General features: G+C 37.5%; 1 protein-coding gene across 8 annotated transcripts in view; it reads left to right on the top strand.

Annotated features, from left to right (window-relative positions):
* The window catches only part of ITGB6 (integrin subunit beta 6), a 132391-nt gene that overhangs the window by 56959 nt on the left and 52411 nt on the right, over positions 1-23021 (top strand). For 6 of the 8 annotated variants that reach the window (XM_053215149.1, XM_015082903.3, XM_015082894.3 and 3 more), the window contains 5 exons: positions 1852-2056; positions 2919-3165; positions 14975-15140; positions 16363-16524; positions 19465-19560. In XM_053215149.1, coding sequence (XP_053071124.1) covers positions 1852-2056; positions 2919-3165; positions 14975-15140; positions 16363-16524; positions 19465-19560 — 876 coding nt within the window. The remainder of the gene's footprint in view (positions 1-1851; positions 2057-2918; positions 3166-14974; positions 15141-16362; positions 16525-19464; positions 19561-23021) is intronic. The other 2 variants (XM_053215148.1, XM_015082914.3) reach the window with 2 other exon arrangements.

Below are 23021 nucleotides of genomic sequence, written 5' to 3'. Positions count from 1 at the left end.
CTCACAAAAAGAATCTGAACACAAATCAAAGCATACAAACGCCAAGTTCAGCAAGAACTGAGTAGTATGCTCAAAGGGGAACAAACCTGAGTGCCTGGCTCAGGAGTAGGCTATAATTACTAAATCTCAAATTGCAAGTTGAGTGTATACCATGGAGGAAAGCCTCACAGACACAGAGCACAAACCCAGCTCACTCCCCCACTACTGTTCTGACTGATGGGACATACATACACATGTGAGGGAGTTATGCTTTTTGTAAACTCATATATCAAAAGCAGTTTTGAGAATATACAAAGAGGAAAACCCACATTTTTTTATGTTGACTCTCTGAGGAAGATGGTGTTAATTTCATGCCAGAGACCCACAACGACAAATCAGTCTAACAATACGCCTACCTGTAGATTTTTATTTAAATGTATTATTTTAGCACTCATTAGAGGGGGCTTCTTAAGTCACTCCTGAATAGCTTTATTTGTGCATGACACTTGTTAGTCACATTATTGTCAATTTTCAAAGGCAGAGTATTCTGAACACACTCTAACAGGAGAAGTAGTTACATCAGTTGAGACAACTGAAGCAAACAGTACACGAGGCTTCTGTTTAGAGTAGATTGGAAAAAAAAATAGGTTCTATGGTTAACACCACCTCTGACACTTTGGCCAACACTGTGGTTACAGGTGGTAGCAGCGATATTGTGTTGAGAAGCGTTCTGAGGCCTTGTCAAGCCACTGTTAGTCTTGGATATAGCATGGGAAGTTACAGCGTTTGCTATGCTTTAGTCTAGGGCCTCAAATATGTACCAGGCCTCACTGACAAATAATGAATTCTAAAAAATCAATTTCAGAAGAAATGTAACCTTTCTAGTTGGTGAAATAGCTAGAGTGGCTTAGAATTCTAAGAGATGAGGAAAACCCTATGAGCTTTGGTTTGCTTCTTTCCAAGCATGACAGTCCATGAGCCTCAAATTTGACGTTGCCTAGAACTTCAGTAGCTCTAGAGCAGCTGTGCTGTGGGGTAAGACAGGTAATTATCTCTCAACTCCATCTGGGTCAATGTTGCAAGGTTGTTTCTAGCCTGGAAACATCATCTCACTGCCTCCTGTTACCAAGTGGATCAGAAGGGGCCTGGGAAACTCCTGAGTCCTACCTACACAAAAAAGTAGTCTTTTACACCATATTCTCTTTGCTTCCCTTCTCCACTTCCAAATCTTGGAGAAAAGTTCCAAAAGACCTTGAACTGGAATACTTTCAGACACTGAGTTTACAGTCCCCAACAGGTCAACTTTAGTGAAGTAAGGCCTCAATAGAGGGGTAATGAATGTATCCACAAGTTAAGCCAGAACAGAGAGCTAGATGGGGAGATGTCACAATCTTTGCCCTTTCGGAACCCACAGGAAAGGCTTTCTTTGTCGTCAGATTTGATAACAGACACACGGAGAGCTAAGACAGTCCAGGAGCCTACAGGTCAATCCAAGCAGATATTTTCATGGAATGATATTAACTTTATCAACCAACTGTTTCAAGGATCTGGTGGTCATGGCACAGAGCTTTAAAGAAGTGAGCATTAAGAACAAAATAGCAACACAAACAAATAAACAACTGGTAGGGGAATTCAACTGGTATAATTAAAAGGAGAATCCAATTTTACTCAGAATTTCACTGGCAGAATTCTCTGGTTATTCTGCTATAACTTAATTTTAGGCCTACAATTAACATCAGGCACATGGGGATATGATATACTGAGTATGGCAAGCTGCCTAACTAGCAAAACAAGCAAAAAAAAATTTTGTCTTATAAAGAAATGGAGATTTGTCTTATTTTTCTCTTTATTGTTTTTTTTTTATTGTTTTAGAATTTTACCCATCCATCTGGAATTGGAGAAAGGTGTGATACCCCAGCAACTCTTTTAGCTAAAGGATGTCAACTAACCTTCATCGAAAACCCTGTCTCCCAAATAGAAATACTTACAAATAAGCCTCTCAGTGTAGGCAGACAGAAAAATAGTTCTGACATTGTTCAGATTGCACCTCAAAGCTTGACTCTTAAATTGAGACCAGGTATGTTGTGATTTACACGAGCATTGGCTCATGTAAATAAATCTACCGTCACATATGGTAATACCATTGTTAAGCTAATAGATCTGGTACCATGTTACATATCATGATTATTATGAGTCAGAGTTCCCATTCTTAAGGAAATAGAGAATCTCTGGCCTAATACTCTTCTTCATTCACATTGGTCACTCACACTCCAAATGCATCACTAAAATAAGCTTATCTAATAGTAAGCATTTGAATTGCTCAAATGTTGTTAGGGCCTACCTCACATTTCTTCAAGAACTGTAATGTAGCTTTAAACACCTCTTTATTTTCTTCTCCCTGGCTAAAACCACATACAAAAAATTCAGCTTATCTTCCATCTAAATGGACGCTAGTTCTCCCAAGGAGATATAAAATATCCTAACTTTTACCTCCTTTAGTAGCTCTAAACTCACTGCTGAAAGATTTTTCATGGGCTCATTCACTTGTAAACTTGACCAGGTAGTTTATGAAATCCTCAGTATCTTCAGCAAGTTCTTATTGGTATGAAGTAGCCAGTTGGCCCAGTAAATGGCTATTCACAAGTAAGTCTCAATGTATTTTTCATCTAAACATTTATTTATTTTTGAGAGACAGAGTGAGACAGAGCACGACTGTTGGAGGGAGAGTACACGGGGGGGGGGGGGGTGGGTGGGTACATAGAATCCAAAGCAGGCTCCAGGCTCTGAGCTATCAGCACAGACCCTGATGTGGGGCTTGAACTCACGGACTGTGAGATCATGACCCCAGCTGAGGTTGGACGCCTAACCGACTGAGCCACCCAGGTGCCCCAGTCTCAATGTATTTTTAAGGATTTTCTTTTCTTCCATGGGCTTTGCAGGTAGTGAACAGACCCTGCAAGTGCAAGTCCGCCAGACAGAGGACTACCCAGTGGACTTGTATTACCTCATGGACCTCTCAGCCTCCATGGATGATGACCTCAACACAATCAAAGAATTGGGCTCCCTGCTTTCCAAGGAGATGTCTAAATTAACCAGCAACTTTAGACTGGGCTTCGGCTCTTTTGTGGAAAAACCCGTCTCCCCTTTTATGAAAACAACACCAGAAGAAATCGCCAACCCTTGCAGGTAAGTAAATGATTCTCTGGCATCTTTGAACACTGATTTTCTGTAAAGATGGCCCTGCTCTGAGTGGCATTTGCCAGGAGCTTGCTAACTCCCTGGCATTTCCCTCCTGCCAGGTTGGATCTTGGCAGCTCTCTCAGTTGTCCAGGCATTTTGGAACCAAGGTGACCTCATCTTAATACCTGGTTCTGGCCTTGGGTTCTTTCAGCACCCTCACATCTGTCTTCCTGTATAGAATCTTTTTTCAGGAGTGGCAAATTTGGCTTTGTGTTCTGCAGACAGGGGAAGTGACTCTTTCACTATAGGTTTCAATGGCCTGTGTCTATCTACAATCTCTCAGAGACCTTCTATTCCCAAAGGCCGCCTCTTTCTGAGGCTGTTTGACAGTAACCCATACTTTCTCAGAGTATTTTTCTCCATGACCATGATTTCTGCCAAAATAACAATTTATACAGTTCCCTCTGACATACTTTGGGAAATGTGGATTTCTCTTATCGCTTGGCTTTCTCTTATTATTTCCAGCCTTCTCTGCTACCCAATTCAGTAGGAAAATAAGCATTATGGACTCTATTGTAACCTGCTACTGTCAGCTATTAAAACCATGTGTTATCCAGGTGATGGTCAAGGGAAAGTGGCTTTGTGATGGCATACGTGTACAGTCAATGACATGTTCAAAATCAAATGATTCAACATCCTTCTATTAAAAAGAGCTACCATTTGCTGTGTGCCAGACACTGTGCTACAGGTTGCACACACATGATCTCATTCAATCTTCATAATAACAGCAGTTCAAAGCAGGTTTTATCATCCTTCTACTCAGAGGAAGTAACAGAGGCTCTGAGAGGTTAGTAATTTTCCCAAGGCCACATGACTAATCAGTGATCTGTACCAAAATCTGGGTTGGTCTAAAACCAAGCCCCTTACTATTATGAATCCAGTATATATGCAACGGCTTTCCAAAAGTATATTGACTTTTAATACTTTTATACACCCAAGGCATCAATCTCTAAAAGACAAGCACCTTTATAATCTCATTTAAAAACTTTTCAGTGTGGTTCCCAACTAGAATCTGACATAGACAAAGATAATTTGACCATGAAAGGAACTCATCACTGATTGTAGCTGTTAGGAATTGTGTTTGGTTGCAAGCACCAGAGATAGTAGCTTAAAAAGGGAAGGTTTTTGTTTTTTGTTTTCTTTTTCACATGAAGGGAGTCTAGAAAAAGGCAATTCAAGGCTGGTATGGCAGGTCCACACATCAGGGATCTGGGCCTTATCTGCTTTTTGCTCTCCCATCATTGACTCTTGGATTTTATCTTCAAGGCCCAAGGAGTTTTCAGGGATGCAACTCATTACTTCTTCATTCCAGGCAGTAAAGAAAGAGGAAAAGAGGGGCAGATCAATAAAAGGCACTGCCTTTCTCCCCACCTTTTATTTCGAGTATCATTGACACGCACCAAGATGCCATACATCAGAAATGTTCAGTTTGATGAGTTTTGACAATTGAATATACCAATGTAATTACCACATAAAACATGATGTAGAACATTTCCATCACCTCAGAAAGTTTCTTTGTGCCACATTATAGTCGGTTCTATTCGCCTAGAGGTAACTGCTTTCTGATTTCCATAATTTAGATTGGTTTTGCCTATTCCTGGATTTCATATAAATGAAATAATATAGTATACACCTTTTGTTTCTGGCTTCTTTTATTCAATATAATGTTTCTGAGACTCATCCATGATTTTATGTTGATCAGTAGCTTGTTCCTTTCGGTTTTAAGTAATAGTCCGTTGTATGGATTTACTACACTTTGTTTATTCATTCTTTCATTGATGGATATTTGGATTGTTTCCCATTTTTTGCCTATCATGAAAAATGCTGCCATGATTGCTTGCCACTAAATCTTTGTGTGTATGTATGTTTTTATTCCTCTTGGATAGATACCTAGAATTGGAGTTACTAAATTGTATGATAAGTGTAGTTTTAATTTTTAAATAAACTATGAGATTGTTTTCCAAAGTAGATTTGCCATTTTGCATTTCCATCAGCAGTGTGTTCCAATCATTCCAAATCCTTGATAACACTTAGTACTGTCAGTCTTTCCAGTGTTAGCCATTCTGATAGCTATGTATATTATTGTAGTTTTGATTTGCATTCCCCTAATAACAAATGATGTTGAGCATCTTTTCATGGTTTTCCTTCCATTCTCATATCTTTTGTGAAGTATTTTTTCAAGTTTTTTGCCCATTTTTAAAAATTAGATTCTTTTCAATAATATTATGTTATATAATTTCCTTGTATATCCTGGATAAAAGTTCTTTGTCAAATATATGGATATAAGTTCTTTGTCAAATATATGTTTCACAAATATTTCTTCCCTGTTTGTGGGTTGTATTTTTATTTTTCTAGCAATGCCTTTGGTCAAGCAAAAGTTTCTAATTTTGTGGGAGTTCCATTTTTCAATTTTTAAATTTGTGGCTAGTGTGTTTTTTTGTCCTAAAAAAAATCTTTACCTTAGCAAATATCCCAAATATTCTTCCTATTTTTCTTCTAGAAACTTTACGGTTGAAGCTTTTGCATTTAGGTCTATGACCTCAAATTGGTTTTTGTATTTAGAATGAGGAAAAGGCTTCGGTTCATCTTTTGTTTTCATGCAAATACCCAATTGCTCCAGCACTATTTGTTAAGCAAGACTTTCCTTTCCCCATTGAATTACCTTTATATCTTTGTTAATAAGTAATTGACTATATATGTATGAATGTAATTCTGTACACTCCATTCTGTTCCCCTGATCCATTGAATACACCCATGTAACCACCAATGCCTTACAGTCTTTATTACTACAACTTTATAAACAGTCTTAAAATCAGGAGCGTAAATTCTCCAACTTTGTTCCTCTTTTGTTTTGCTATTCTAGATCCTTTGCATTTCCACAGAAATTTTAGAATCACATTGTAGATTTCTTCAGAAAATATGCTGAGATTTTGATTGGAATTGCATTGAAATGATAAGTCAATTTAAGGAGAATGGACATCTTAAAAATACTGAATGTTCCAATCATTGCATATGACATATATTTTCATTCATTTAGGTCTTGTTTACTTTCTTTCAGCAATGGTTTGTCATTTTCAGGGTAGATATCCTATACATCCGTCTTTTGATTTATTCCTAGGGTTGTTTGTTTTTTTTTTAATTCTGTTGCTAAAGGTATTTTCTACCTGTTTGTTGATAACATATAGAAATGGAATTATTTTGCATATTCACATTGCATTCTGCAGCCTTGATAAATTTTTCTCATTGGTTCCAGTCTAGTTTTTTATAGATTTCTTAGAATTTGTTATGTACATGATCGTGTCATTTATAACAACCTCTTCCTCTTCCAATACTTATGCCTCTTCTTTCTTTTTCTTGCCTTGTTGTACTGCTTAGGGTCATTAATACGATTTTAAATAGAAGTGGAGAATGATGTTACTTAACTTGCTTGTGATCTTAGGAGGGAATCTTCAATGTTTCACTATTGGTTATGTTATCAGCTACTGTTTTTTGTTTTGTTTTGTTTTGTTTTTATTCCTTTATCAGATCAAGAAAGTTCTTTTCTATTCCTTATTTGGTAAATTTTTAAAAAATCATAAATGGATGATGAATTTTATTTCCTTGACTTAAGGAGTTTTGCCACAAATTTTCCCCAATTCCTTATACTTTCATCTCATTGGCCAGGACTTGTTACATAGCCATGGCTAGTTGCAAAGGAAGTGTATTGCTACCCCAAATGAAGCCAGATTTCTGGTAGTAGAGAAGAATAGCAGTTCTGGCAAGACTCAACAAAGAGCTTTCTAGAGAATAGATTTATGCTGCATATTAAATAGTAAGGTATGATTACTATTATCAATTGTTTGATTCACTTGTGAAGGGAAGTGAACTTGGTTCTAACAGCCTCCCAAAGCATTTCTGATGCTCTGGCCCTCATATATATCATATATATATATATATATATATATATATATATATATATATATATTTAATAGAGAATGTTGTGTTTGTTTAAAATGTGTATTTATTTATTTATTTTTAATTTGTATTTATTTAGATCTCTGGTATGTTAAGCTTTGGTAGAAAGTCTAGTAGTGCAGTTTCATCTAGGATTACAAAGTCCAACCTCTGCCCCAGGGGCTTAGTCAAAATCATTCTTTCTGTCACAGGCCAGATAAGAGGTAGTAACATCAAGTACAATAATGACCATGGGAACCAATGAGTAAGGACTGTTACCAGAGAAAACAATTAAAATTAACAAACCAATGGCTCAGCTAAGTTGGCAGCCCATCATCTAACAATAAGACCCTGTCCTTAATCAGGTTCCTAGAAAAAAGGAAGCAGTTTGGCTTTTTATAGCTCTGACTGCATTTCATTCATGCATTCCATTTATTCATTAATTCATTCAACAAAAATTTACTCTGCTCCAACTACATAACAAGCCTTGTGCCAGGCATGGAGATATCTGGAAGAAAAAGACTTACACTCAGTCCTCAAAAAGCTGAAATTCTTTGAGGAGCAGGCACACGGTATTAGCATGGTCATTAAAAGCATGGGCTTTGCCATCAGCCCTGCATTAGGTTCAGATTTGTCTACTCACTTGTAACATCAACTTAAGTGAACATTTTCACCCTTAAAGCTTCAGTTTGGATTAACCATACTGATCACACAGAGTGGTTGTAAAGACTGGGTGAGGTAATGAAGCATTTGGTACTGGCCTTGACCTTGAAGTTCTCCGTAAGTGGTAGTTACTACCAACATCAATAGAGTGAAGTTAGGGGGAGAGCAGAGCATTGCACAAGCTGTGGTGAATGGAGTCCCAAAGGAGAATCATCCATTTGATCTCTTGAAAAGTCAATATTTTCCAAAGGTGTTTCTTTTATTCTTGTTTGCAAAATTTGCCATTAGTTAAAATTATAAATAATGAGTTATTTCCTGCAGTATTATATTTTTTCCTTGCCTTTCACATCCCTAATTCTCCCAGTTTCTCTGTCCAGATATCACCCCCAGACATATACTCACCAAGAACTCAAATACCAAACATAATAGTCAATCCTTTGATCAATCCAAACCTCATAATTATGGAATAAAATGTTCTTTGGTAGGATGGCAATAAGAGGAAAGAGTAAGGAGTTCTTCAGACCTGGGTTTAAATCCTAACCTTGGACAAACAACTTACTCTCTTTTAGTAGGTCTCTTCCCATATAAATGAGGATAATAATTTTCATGTCCTAGGGTAATCATGACAATTGAATGAGGTCAGAATATAACAAACATTCAAAACAAGTATTAATTTTCTTTCTCTCATCCATACTTAGTATTTCTAGTTATTTTTAAGTAGAGTCCTCACAATTTTAGACCTCAGGACTTTCTTACATTTTCAAAAATTAAGACCCCATAAAGCTTTAGTTATGTGGGTTGTATCTATCAAAATTCAGCATCTTAGAAAATAAAACTGAGAAATTTTTTAAATGATTATTTATTGATTCATTTCATAATTCCAATAAGAAACATGCCGTACATTATTATAAAATCACATCTTTATAAAAAAAATTTATATTTTTCATAACAAGACAAAAATCAGCAAGAAGAGTGGCACCGTTTTACATTTTTACAAACCTCTTAAAATATCTGGTTTGATAGAAAACAACTGGATTCTCATGTCTTCTTCAGCATTTAATCTGTTGCAATATTTTGTTTTGGTTGAATTCCATGAAAAAGGTCAAATCTCGCATAGATTTATAGTCGGAAAAGAGAGAAGCATTTAATAGCTTTTTACAATGTCTGTGGACATTCTTCTTTGATACCACATTCAAACTGGACAAGAGGTAAAAGTTAGTTTCAAGTGGAGTCTGAAACAATATCAACGAACTTTGCATAAAGCCATTGTTCTGTCTTGCACTTTGAATGGCTGTTTTACCCATGTATGTGATTTTGTAATATACTTCGGTAATTTGGAAAATATTTTTTCAGTGAATTATGTAGATCTTCCAAGTTTCCTAACACAGTATTGAAAAAAGTCACATTTGTTAATATCACCACAAATCTCATCAGAGAAGTGTGCAAGTCCTGAGAAGCTATTAATCTCATGGGTAGCAGATTAAAATTTTCCAGAATTCTAATTTTCTAGTTACCTCAAATTTTATCATTGGCAACAAATACTGACAGCTGTTTTCCTTGAAGGACAGGTTTTCCTCATGTTTAAGAACATATCTGCCACATACCCAAGTTGGAATAATAGTTTGGCTCGCACACATTCTTTCAGGTAAAAATCTTCTATAAAAAAAGGGCCAGTTGAGTTCAAACAACTGCAGAAGTTTTTTGTCACTGTGAACATCGTGCTTCCGTGTGCCGCAGAAATGTTGTATGCATATTTCCCATGTGGTTACACAGAAACACTTTATTTATTATTTATTATATTTTTATTTTTTAAGTAGGCTCCATACCTAACGTGGGACTCAAACTGATGACCCCGAGATCAAGAGTCTCATGCTCTACAAACTGAGCCAGGCAGGTGCCCCAGAAATATATTTTTTTTAAAAACACGTATTCGAGGGTGTAGACTTAATAAAATGAATAACTTTTACTGCTTTATCAAAGATAACCAAGTAAAACTAGCAACTTTATTATGATGATAAATGCTTGCCAGTAAAAATCATAAGAACCACTACTAGCCAGGTTTGAGCCGTTGCCTTGATCTCCAGCACCAGCTGTTTTACTCACCACTGCTTTTGCAGCATCAGTGCAAATGTCAACACAGTGAAAAAGACAATAACATCTTTTATTATTATCAGAAAATAGTTCGACCCGATGGCCTCTCTGAAAATGTCTCAGGGACCTATGTGGGTCTGTGCACCACACTTTTAAAACCTGTTTAATCTAATCTCTAATGCTTTTAGGAGTAGTTTCTTTCTTTATCTTCCTTGGATATAGGGTCACTAAAAAATTTTATTACACCATGTAAAGAATGCTCAAGTGGCTTACAGTTTTTAAAGAAGTTTTCCTTATGCTATTGTTTAAGATACACTAACAAAAATGTATTTTCCCCATTTTCATATCTGTAGATAGGTTGTAATACGCATTTTAAAATATTTAATAGCACAAAGGTCAAATTTTCTCCCTCTATCAAACATATTGAGAGATTTCTTTTTTAACATCATTCCACATGTGCTATGTTTTGTTTTGTGGGTTTTTTAATATGATGCCAACAATGAGGTATTCATTATAGTTTTGCAAAAGAGGAAGTAGAACCATGAAATGCTTAGATTTCTTACATGTACACACACACAAACACATATGAGTGTACAGAACAGTTTCTTATTGCAAAGGCAATAACTAGCCCATGTGAGAATACAGACAAAAAGAGGAAAATGGAAATTATTTCTAATTCCACTCAAAACGATGGTGTTAGCTATTTGGTATGTATCATTGTAATCTTAGTTTGTGTACATTTATTTAAAAGTCTAACAAAAAATGTAGACAGTATTTTTGTATATTGTGTTTCACAATAATTCTGCAGTTTATTTTTTTAATTTATTTATTTTGAAAGAGAGAGAGCACAAGCGGGGGGCAGGGGGGGAGAGCAGAGAGAGAGAGGGAGAGAGAGAATCTCAAGCAGGCTTGCTGCTGTCAGCACAGAGACGGATGCAGGACTTGATCTCACCAACTGTGAGATAACGACCTGAGCCAAAATTAAGTCAGATGCTTAACCAACCTAGCCGGCCAGGTGCCCTTATTCTTCGTTTTAAATGAAAATCTATTGTTATCTAGGGACTCAAAATAAAATTATTTGGTAATGAGTACCTACTTCCTTCAATTGCTATGCCAAGAAAATAACAGCCCAATATGAGCATTCGTTAGAGGAAAGACTCTGACCAAAACAGGGGGAGTCTCTAATCAAAATTTCCTGGCATGACCCAAGCCTGACATTCTGCTTTGCTTTAGCTACCTCGGTCTCCCAGCACACATGTGTGTTTACTGAATATCATTCCATTTTCCAAAAGCATGCATTCTAGTAAGATCTGCCTAGCAATTCTTACCAACCAAGATGTACATTTCTTACAAAAAGATAGGAATGCTAGTTTCTTTGGTTTCAGAAGATGTTCAAACGTCACTTTTGTACAGTGTGAGCAAGCAGCCCCAAATAAAAGGTTAAACTAACAATTTTCAAGAATACTTAGTTCATAGGGACAGTGGTGCACCTCACATAGTTGCATACTTTTTATCTCGTGCAACCTCCACAAGAACTTCGTCAAGTAGGTACACCAGTCTCATTTTACAGATGAAGATACTGAGGCCCAGCAGTGTGAAGTAACTTGCCCAACGATAGATCACCTCTCAGTCTTTTTATTCTAAATCAAATGCATTTTCTTCCAGCACACAACTACGTTAAATGCTATTGGAGCAATTAGAACAAATGATAAATTATTGTCATTTCATAGGTAACGATTTGAAAAAAAAAATTAAACATCTTCCTCATATAACTCTTTCAAATACATCTCATATTTGAAGGTTGAAAACAAACCTGACTACATAAGGTTTTAAGGTATATATCCAAAAACAGCATACACAAAATTAAAATACAAACCACAAAGGCAAAAGGTTAATATTTTTAAGGGAAATGGTTCTTAAAATTTAGTTAGAAAATAAAAAAATACCCCAATAAGAAAATGAGCAAAGGATGTAAGCTGGCAATTGGCAAAAGAAGAAATACAAACTGTCCATAAATATGAACAAGTGCTCAGTCTTAGTAGCAATAAAATAGAAATTAAACCTTAAATTAAGATGCCACTTTTAACTAATCAACTGGTATATTCTTGTTTTGTTTTGCTTTGTTTTGTTTTGTTTATAACGATGTAACTGATACAAACTTTTTGGAAAGACATTTGCTAGTATGGATTGAAAAGTAACCCAGCAATTTCTCTGGAGTCAATTCTCAGCAGAGATACAGCATAGCCTGCAAAGGTGTATGCGAAAGGATCACAACATTATCTAATTATGGAAAGATTTATGAAATAAAATTTTATTAATAGATTATCAAATAAACTGTGATATATCTCATAACTTAACATTTATGTTTTTATTTTCTTCTTTATACCTTTATATTAACTCAAATTTTCTTCAGTGAACCTGTATTAATATTTGATCAGTAAAAAACATACAATTCTTGAGATGCCATTGGCCAAATCTGTGATCTGTTGTCAAGTCTGTGCTAGACTTTGTGTAAAAGTGATTTAGGTAAAAAAAATGACATTAAGGTTTAGCAAGCACTTAACCGAAAAGCTCATTGTGCTGTGTTCTTTGCATAGTTTAGCTCATTCAACCCTTACAACAATCTTACTAAGTAGATACTATCTGTGGTCAGCACTTCAGAGCTTCAATGAAAGCTGATGCAAGATATTGAAAATAAGAGAAAACAATTGCCTTCTGAGAATTAAAGTGAAATATAATGAGTCAGAAAGAAAATCAGAAAGTTCCCTGTAAACTGTAGGCTGGCTTCCTGGGCCCACCAGACCAGGTATCTCGACAGAGCTGAAAGAATGAACAGGCCTGTAGGTTTGCTCATGGGAGGTTAGGGCATGTGAAGAAAGAGCGGTTCCAGAGGCAAGTATGGGCCACATGCATCCAAGAGCCTTAACCAAGGCCCTTCCAGAGTTTCTAGTCCCGTTGACTATCAGAATGTCCTAAACTTTGTTAGCTGAGGAAGCCAACCACAGGTGAGGGAGGAGCCAGATATGACCAAGAGCATCCATTCTGGAGATGGCTGTCTCAGGACATCTCAGACTGCTGGGGTCATCCAATTCCCCTTGTTCTAAAGCATGAGGACATATTGGATTATGATCTGCTTTCCATTAAAGTCTACTGACAGGGAAAAAAAAAATGCTACCTTTGCAGATACTAGCATTTTGGTCCCAGCAGAGCCCCATCTCTCAGTGTGAGTGCATCCACAATCATTCTGATTTGTATAGTTGATTCTCATTACTCATGGGGGTCTTGCTCTATAAAGTATCCTCAAATACTTACTTAGCTAATGCTAAATCATTGCTCCTAGAAAAAATACAGGATTAGGCTCATGCAAGCTTCTGGACTTTTATTTTTTTTTTTTCCAACTGATCAATACATAACTTTATTTTCTGTGTCTTTCTGTTTAAAGACACCTTATTTAATATATATTGTTGATTCATTAGCTTTGCACTCACAACCAACAACACTATAACTCATGCCAGAACAAACTTATCTAACACACATATTTTCTCTATAAGGCACATCACAGTCTTCTTGCACTTAGGAACACTACACAACACTTCAGCACTACTCTGCAGGACCATTCTAAACAGCAAAATCATCAACAAAAAGCACACAAATGAAAAAAAAAGGAAAAGGAACCCAAATAGATGACAAAAAGGACACTTGTTTACAGTATGAGAGGTGAAGTAAGAACACAGAGCCTTGTTTGACCTCAGCTGGGAACATGTGAATCAGGTGACTCAAATTTTTTTTCCCTTCTGTGTGTGTATATAAATGACTCAGAATGTACTAAAAGCATTGATTTGGGGGTTACAAATAAATTTTAGTAAGTAGGTGAATTCGCAGATATGGATTCTGTGAATAACGAAGACTGACTCAGGCAGATGAACTTGGTGAACAGGACCCTGACCCTGAAGGATGCTCCAGTTCTTTGTGTGCCAGTGACACACAAAGTTTTGGCTACTGAACCAAAAAACTATTCTCACAAGAATCAACCAGCTCTCCCCAGGTAGCATAGCACAACCTCACTGTGGACTACTCTCTTTTGTTTCCATACTTCTACACAAGTGTTTTTCAAACATCAGAATGCGTCAGGAAGATATGAATGCATCACTGAGCCCACTCCTCACATATCTCACTCAGTAGGTCTGGAATAGGATCCCAGATTTTGCATTTATAACAAGTTCCCATGTGATGCTCATGCTGCTGGTTCAAGGACCATCCTTTGAAAGCCTCTGCTGTATACTATTATCTCCATTTTACAAATGAAAACCCAAATCTCATAAGGGTTGAGTAACTTGTCCAAGGTCTTACTAACTGGTTTTTAGAATAAGATGTGGCTGAGTTCATGATCAACTTTTTCTGTTCAACTGCAATATCTTTGGGGCAGATCTCCTCTTAACATGGCATTTCTCCCATGTGTCAACTATTTTAAGTGGTAGTCTTATTCCTAGCCAGGTATGCAACAGTCTGTTCAGTCATAACAGAATCAAGCTAGAGAACCAAGAGTCCTGCGCTGACTTTTGGGCCCTTGGCAGGTAGGGTTTGGAGTACAGGAAGGAGCAGAGAAGAAAGAAGACAGGTATCTCTCAGTCTTGCTATAGGGTGACTCATACTTGATAATAGCTTAAGCTAGCAGAATACAAAGGAATTGTTGTCATCACGCAAGCTTAATGGTAGATTTTGGTTGAGAAGCACTGGAAGGTAGTGATTACACACACACACACACACACACACACACACACACACACACACAGAGGAGTGGGGAGTCTGACCTGATTATCTGTTATCTGAGCTTGAATCAGAGTAGAATACACAGTAAGCTCTAAGTGCGAGCTAATAGGGTCAGTTTGGAAGGGGTAAGTGGGAGATCATGAACAACCTTAACGGGGAAATTCATAATCAAGTTACAGAGTCAGGTACTTGAGGAAAATTCATCTTGATATAAGATGAAGTTGCTAGGCTGCTAGATCCATTAATTGTGTGCTGTATCATATTTCATCAAGAACATTTTCACATCTTACTTTTGCAGTAGTATTCCATACTTCTGCTTACCTACATTTGGATTCAAGCACATTCTGCCATTAACAAATGATGCTGAAAGATTCAATGAAATTGTGAAGAATCAGAAAATTTCTGCTAATATTGATACACCAGAAGGTGGATTTGATGCAATTATGCAAGCTGCTGTGTGTAAGGTATGCTGAGGGGTAACCTAAATTGCATCTCTTATTAGCAAATCTATTCTGAAAAGCTTAGCCATCTTTCCCTTAACTGCCATATTTCTATGTTTCTTAAAACAAAAAAATTTCCAAAAATTTGTAATTTATTAATGTTGAAATGGACACTTTTTTATGCCTGATATTCAACTAATCTAATAAAATTATAATAGTGTTGGGAAAAATTGGTTAAAACAATAGTTAGGTATGATCAATTTTCAAAGATCAAGATCAGATTTGTTCTTGAATAAACCATGGTAAAAATAAAAATCACAGGCAGAAATTAATGAAAAATAAAAATGCCCTAATCAGTATAAAGTTCTACATAAGATTAGATATCTATTGTTTTGAGCCAACAAAATAAGTACCAGAAGCTACACTGTCCCTACAACAATGCAGGGGCATTGCCCCTCCTTGACAATCAGACAGGTATCCAAGGGAATGATTCCCCTGTCCAGATGACAGGTCTTCCTGGAAAATACCAAGAAACAGACAGGGCTGAAGGTTCTGGAAGGTGGAGGAGCCAAGGTATTAAGGGAAAAAGGGAAAAGGGGCCAGGTGGGATGGCGCTGCCAGTATGGGCTTTTGTCCCGCTAGTTCCTGGAATAATATCAATTAAAGTGGGGAGCTCTGCTAAGAAACAGACAACAGATCATCTTAAAAAGCCGTATGCTGGGGATTGATTTTGAAAAAAAATTCTTTTATTTGTGTTACATTTATAATTTTTGGATGGTATCAGTAGAAAAAGAAAATGTGCCTAAACGTTGGGTGACATTTTAATAAAACAGGCATACTTTAAGTCCACTGTGTATTGCATTCTTACTAGTTTTGCTTAGACTTGGGTTTGGAATGATCTATGACCTCCCTCATTCCCTCTCCTCATTTTTCTGGTAAATTGAAAGCTGGACAGTAAAAATAATTAACTATGTAAAAGTCAAGATCAACTGGATAGTGATTATAGTGGAACGGTTTTTTCTGAAGCATAAATCATCTAAAAGTGTTATCCAAGAAAAATCAAATGCCATAGAGTTTCATATTTTTAATTCATTAATAGTATCAACTCACAAGAGATGAAAAGGGCCAAATAGATGGATTAGGATTATAGTTTTTATGATCTTAATGTGTCCAATCATAATTGATCCACTCTCAATAAATGCCTGCCTCTATCCCGTACAACCCAAATATTTCTTTCTCACTGTAGGAAAAAATTGGCTGGCGGAATGACTCCCTCCATCTCCTGGTCTTTGTGAGTGATGCTGATTCTCATTTTGGAATGGACAGCAAACTGGCAGGCATCGTCATTCCTAACGATGGGCTCTGTCACTTGGACAACAAAAATGAATACTCCATGTCAACTGTTTTGGTGTGTAACCTGCATTCTTCACTGTTTTCAGGGCTTCAAGTAGGCAAATGAAGCAACAATTGCTGCAGTACCCAGCAGAATAACCCACATTTGGTGAAAACCATACATTTTCTGATTTGAGATTAACAAATTGCCCTTAGAGCTTCCGACAGGGGCACAGGTGGATGGTGGGGATATGTGAGAAGTCTGGGTCTGCTCTCAACGACAGCCCCAGAAAGGGGGTCTTAGGCCAAAATAACAATCACCTAGGAATTTCAGTGAATGATGGTCCCAGAGTCATGCCCCCTAAATAATGCCATGCTTTTGTGCACCATAATGTTCCATGGGGAACAACTAGTCAAGTATTGCTTGGCTGGTGCTTATTCACGTTTGGCTTATTTTTGTGATTTAAAAAATGCTGGTAACATTCAAAGAAAAAAAAGCTCTTGACTTTTGTAAAACAAGGTAAAATTTTCAGAGCTCTTTGACATGTATGATCGTATCTGATCCTCACCAGAACCCTATGTATCTAACTGCTTTCCTTGTTTGGACCATGAGGCTCTCAAGGACATGTTCTTCCCTCTGTCTGGAATGCTCTTCCCTCGTAGGTTGCTGAGAGACTCTTAATTATCTTTTAAAACCCAACTTAATTATGACTGCTCCCAGAGAGTGCTCTTTGCCCTCTGCTGGCCCCGAAATGATCATCCTTCCCCTCACTCTTAATACGTAGATGTCTCCTTACCCATCTCCATGCACAAATGTGTTTGCTCATATTTGTCAGTCTTTAATATGTGTTCCTCGGGGCCAGGACTGGTGTATTATCTCTATTTCCTGACAGCACAGTGCCTGGAACAAAATGGGTGTTGACTATGTATGAAATAAAATTGAATTATGAAGCAGCAACCTGGGAAGATCACATTATCCCTACTTAACACTTGGGAAAATACGGTACAGAGAATTCAAGTGACTTCTTAAAATGACAGTGCTATAGAAATATATATAAGGGAGGGGGGGGGGGAAAGAACCTAGAATTCTAATATCAGATTGGAAAAACTATTCCTGAAAAAAAGAATTCAATGAGATAATATATATTATATATATTATTTATAATATATATAATATATATTAGTTTAAAAAAAACCAAATGATTCATAAATTACCTGCTACCATTCCTTGACTTAAATTTCTAAATTTCAACGTGAGTGTTTCCCCCTATTGACCCATAGTAGTCCTCAAACTTATATATTCTTTTATGATGTAAGTTGCCTTTCCACATTATAATATCCATGAGAGTAGCCACATTTTTGTGTTTTAGCCTTTGAGGGCCAAGAAACTGTGAGGCATGGATCTCTTTTTTATTACTTTTTCTTGCAATTATTCAAATGCCCCATTAATAGACATCTCTGAAAAAGCAGGATCTTAGAAGCAAGCACTACTTGTTGCTTGGTATGACCTTCCCATCTAATAAAAGTTCAATTTACTTTTGCTCAGTGAGTTGGTGCAAATGCACAGAAGTTGTGGATTATTTCCATGTCTGCCTACAGCATAGTTCCCTGGGTCCTTTGAACACTTCCTATGTACTCAGTGCTGAGTCAGGCTCCAAGGGCCACAAAATAATAGGACACGGTCCCTGGCCTTGAGGAACTTACAATATAACTGTGGAAATTAAACCAACTGATTTAGGCCAAATAGAAAACCACATTTGCCCATCTATGAAGGGCTTCACAGTGTGATCCTTGCAAAACATGCACATCAGTAGAAAGTGTGAGAATGTGGAGATAGGAAGGCCCAGCGATGGAGGAATTTAGGCTTGAAGGTCAGGGATTTTTGGTGTTTGGGCTATTGAAAAGCAGGGGACACTGAAAATGTCAGACCCCGGAAGATTTATGTTATCTGGATATCTACTAATAAAAATCCAAATCAGATGGCAAGCCTATTTTACACAGCCAGATACGCAGCTGGATCATTTACCGGAGTATTTTAGACAAAACTATAGTTTTCCTGGAATTTGAATCTTGTGCCTAAAGAAGATATCAGGCAGAATTAGTCCCAGAGTGCTGAGAATATGTGAACACAACACATCAGTGTACGAGAGGGCTTACTTGTCAGTGTTGCTCTGCTTTGGTTGCCTTCATGATCAACATCATCTTAGCCTCACTGTTTGCAGGCTACTCTTTCATTTGAGTTTCCTGTTTGTACATTATCCACGTTTGGATTTGTACAACAGCCAAGTGTGCTGCACGTTTTTTAACCTTGGAAAGTAGAGGCCGTGTTCAAATTTGATCATTTATGCCTTTCTGGTTTTTTAAAGAGCTCGTATCACTTGGGCATGAATGTGTCAATGAAAAAGAAATACAATGTGTTTTCAGTTGTCCTGTAAAAATGTCGCAGGATCCCCTAAAATTGATTAATGACATCAAAAAGTCAGTAAAACCGAATCCAAAACTGGCGCAGGAACGTCTCAAATCAGATGGACGTAGGAACCCTAGTGTGTCATTTCTCAGCAGGCTGTCCCTTCCTCCCGCCTCATCCAATTCCAGTAGGAGTGTCCGAGCTACCTGAGTCACCGCAGTCACGTCCGTCATGTCTACCGCTCCTCCCCCAGCTCTAACATTCTCTACAGCTTGAGCCTGTTGGCAAGCAGCGCTTAGAAGCCGTGTCTCTACCCTTGAAAATACGACACGCTGTAATTCTTTAAGTAAATTCTAAGTGCTCTCCTTAGAAGTGACTGAGCATAATATACCACATTGCCAGGCACTGACTCTCTGGAATTAATCCGATTTGCAAGATTTAGGAAACAATTATTAAACCAATTGAGTGACTGATGCTAATTGTGTATTTGTTTACTCAGAACCAAACTGAAATGCCAAACTCAGTATGATATCTTTGAAAGAAATACTCCTTTCTTTATTTTACACTCTTGTGTTAAGATGACATTTAAAATCTATATGTCAATTTTAGGAATATCCAACAATTGGACAACTCATTGATAAACTGGTGCAAAATAACGTGCTATTAATCTTTGCTGTAACCCAAGAACAAGTTCATTTATATGAGGTAAGCAAACATAATTTGGGGAATTCCTTCAGGGAAAGTATTGGACGTGGAACTTTAGCATGAACTCAGAGTTCAATGCATGGGTTGCTATCAGAAAATCATTAACATGTGACAGATATGCTGGACACTTGGTAAAGTTACTGTTTGCAATTTAAATTACAAATCCAGGGGTGCCGTGGAGAGTGGGGGAGAGATCTGGTGGGGCAGGGAAGAAAGAATTAAGGAATGACAAGGTGAGTTGTAAGAGAGCACCAGGGAACATGGGAGCACCTACTTAACAGAAAGTCTGTCTTCCCTTGGACTGTTTCATGTGACAAGGAGGGGAGTTAACAGAGCAAGGGAGCAGAATTGACTTGAAACTTTCAGACATCTACAAATCAAGGCATAGAAAATATACAAGTAGCGATACAATTCAAACCATTGAGAAGTAAGGAAGGTAAAAGAGAAAAGCTTGTTAAATTGGGCCACAAATATATTTTCTCCCTCATAGTAGCTGGGTTTGCAGTTTAAGTTTTTGGATGGAAACACCAGACGCAGAAAGGAAACTGTTTCATTAGATGCACTAGTGTTTGTAAACCACTGCATACACTGTAAAATGCATATGTAAACACAAAAGATTTCTGTGGGTTTATTCCAGCCTAAAAAACAATATGTCAGAATACCATATATCAGGATGCTAGCAAATGACTTATTCCTGTTGGGCAGTTTCACAGAGAAGTAAGGAATCTCTAGCCCGGACCTGAGAAAATGTAGAGAAACTAGGTGTACATTAAATTGTCTGTGCCTTCTTCTATGCAGAAGCTTTAAATAGTCCTATTTCAGAGTTCCGATCTCCCATTCCTTTTTAAAGGACCTCTTAACTCTCTTGGTGACTTTACAGGGCTCGGGAAACTCTGACATTATTTCACAGAAGGCTTTGATTAAATGCCACTCACTGCTAAGGACAGTGCAGCCCATGAACTTGCATTAGGTTCTATAGAAAGGATCCAGGAGGAGATCCTATCTTGCATTTTTAATGAGAGGAGGGTATTGTACTCCAGGTGAGATTGCCTTCTGCTGAAAACCAAAAAAGTGCTTTGCAATCAAGCTGCATACTCAAGGCCTTTGTTCTACTCAGAGACCATGTGGGTTCACCTGATCTGGGCATTTTTTTAAGGCTCTTTAGTATGTGATACTTGTTTCCAGTGGTTTTAAGTAGTAGAGTTGCGGTTAAGATTAAAAAAAAAAAATACCCCAAATACAATAGTGAGTCTATTCTGCCTTTGATCCTTAAGGGTAGAGCGAGAGGACCCTGGGGGTCACAACACCTCCTCCACAGCCTGGTCCTGTTTAGAAGGGGGAAGGGGAGTTGCACAGAACTTTTCTTAAAAGGGGAGTCAGAGAAATACAACTGATGATCATGAACATAGTCGTCTATAACTCACTTCGGTAATAGTCTTTAAGACTCACAACTCATTTACACGCCTCCTCAAAACTGCTACCAAAAGACAGAAGAAGATGAAAAATAACCACGTGGCAAAACAGAATCTGTCAGATTTAAGTTAGTTGGGCCGACGGTTCCCCTGTTGCAAAGGAAATGATCATTTCCAAGGAAAACACCAGATTAGAGCCTGGCTCTCATTTAACAGCAGGACATTTATTTTGCCTGCCTCCTAATCTCATTATGAGGCGAATTTATGTTCTGTCATGATCTGTGGTCTTTACCATCCAGGCTCCACTAAATTCAAAGGGACATTGTCAGGGAGCCATGCAGCAGACCAGGGCAGAAGCCCACTCTCCGACTCTGATGCTTTCTTTCATCATTTTATCTCTATTTTGATGGATTCATCATCCGATCTGCATTAGTCGGGGCAGGCGGCAGTCTGGCCTAAAAATAATGACAGCGACATTGCACTTCCCTGAAGGCTTCACACAGCATGAAAATGCTGATCTCTTGTTTTATTGATAATGAAAACTGAAAATAAACCAATAATGGCTTGTGTTGCCTTTCCATTTAAATCTCTTAGAAGGAGCCCAATGTGAGGTGGAGCCCTGCACAACTTGATATTTGGACAGCTGTGATAGAAGGGATATAACTACTAAAGAATCACTGAAAAATAAAACCAGTGATAGGATAAATACGTGGTTAGATCTAATGGAAATTCCAAAAGGCAATTTGCATACCCCAGTTCTGTGTTAAGCATAGCTATGTGCATACACTCTGGGCACAGGATGGCTCCGATTCAATGGTGGCCCATCTTGTAGCAAATATGATTTATGTTGCCCATTCATGGAATACAGGAAAAAACTTATAGGTTTTTGTTTTGTAATTTTGGGAAGATGCTCCGGACGGTCCAGATGTGCAGCGTTGCTGTGCTTTGTGGTAACAAAGAAGAACAAACAATGGAAAGGATAAAGTAAGCAGTTTTGCCTTCAGTTCAATATGACTGCAGAGTGCACCCCAGACTCCAGCAAAAGGATGATTTTGAACAAACTTATTATTATGAATAGTTGCCTGTTTGTCCAATTATAGGGTTCAAAAGATAATGATAGATAATAGACTGAGCAGTAGGTAGCATATTACATTCTAGTGGTAAATACCATTTTGAATCAGGATTCAATTACCCAAGCTTAAAAAAATTTTTTTTAGCTCCTCTATTGTTTTCAAATGTTTACTCTTAATTTACATTAAGATAGTATCAGGCTACTAAAGCCCAATTGTCTAATTTGACTAGTCTCTCCTTCCTAGTGAGATATTGATATAAAAAGCAATTAAATTAGCATTCTTAACTACATTGTCAAATCATGTTATTAATCACCTGGAATTATTTACAAGACTTTAAGATATTCTAATCTTTCAAAATGTTCACATCTGGCTGGAAAAGATGAGTTTTGTTAAGTCGATAATGATAATTAATATATAACCTAGTATTTACAATGAAATGTTGAAACATTAGAAAGCAAACAAGACGTATTAGTAATAGACACGTCCAGTTTAGTTGCTAACATTTATGACTGCTGATTGATGTCCCTATTGGTAATAGGACAGAGTGATATATCTAAAGTATAGGGACAGGACACCCATGCAGGGTTTTGTTTGTTTGCTTGTTTGTTTGTTTTTTGAGAGAGACAGAGTCCAAGCAGGAGAGAGGAAGAGAGAGAGGGAGACAAAGTATCTGAAGCAGGCTCCAGTCTCTGAGCCGTTCGCACAGAGCATGAAACAGGGCTGGAACCCAGGAACTGTGAGATAGGACCTGAGTGGAAGTCTGCTGCTTAAGGGACTGAGCCACCCAGGAGCCCCACCCATGCAGGTTTTAATACCACCAAAGGGCCCTTCCCTCTGGAAGTGAAAAGCCCTCAATTATCACCTCTTTGAGGAGAATGGTGGGTTTTGCTCATCTTTCTGTTTAGGCTATTTCTCGATACACAATAGATTTTCATCTTTAGTCAATTTGGGTCAAAGTTTCTAAATAGTAATTTGG

Source organism: Acinonyx jubatus, chromosome C1 (assembly GCF_027475565.1).
Source record: "Acinonyx jubatus isolate Ajub_Pintada_27869175 chromosome C1, VMU_Ajub_asm_v1.0, whole genome shotgun sequence".
Taxonomy (NCBI): domain Eukaryota; kingdom Metazoa; phylum Chordata; class Mammalia; order Carnivora; family Felidae; genus Acinonyx; species Acinonyx jubatus.
This window is presented reverse-complemented; position numbering and strand designations above follow the sequence as displayed.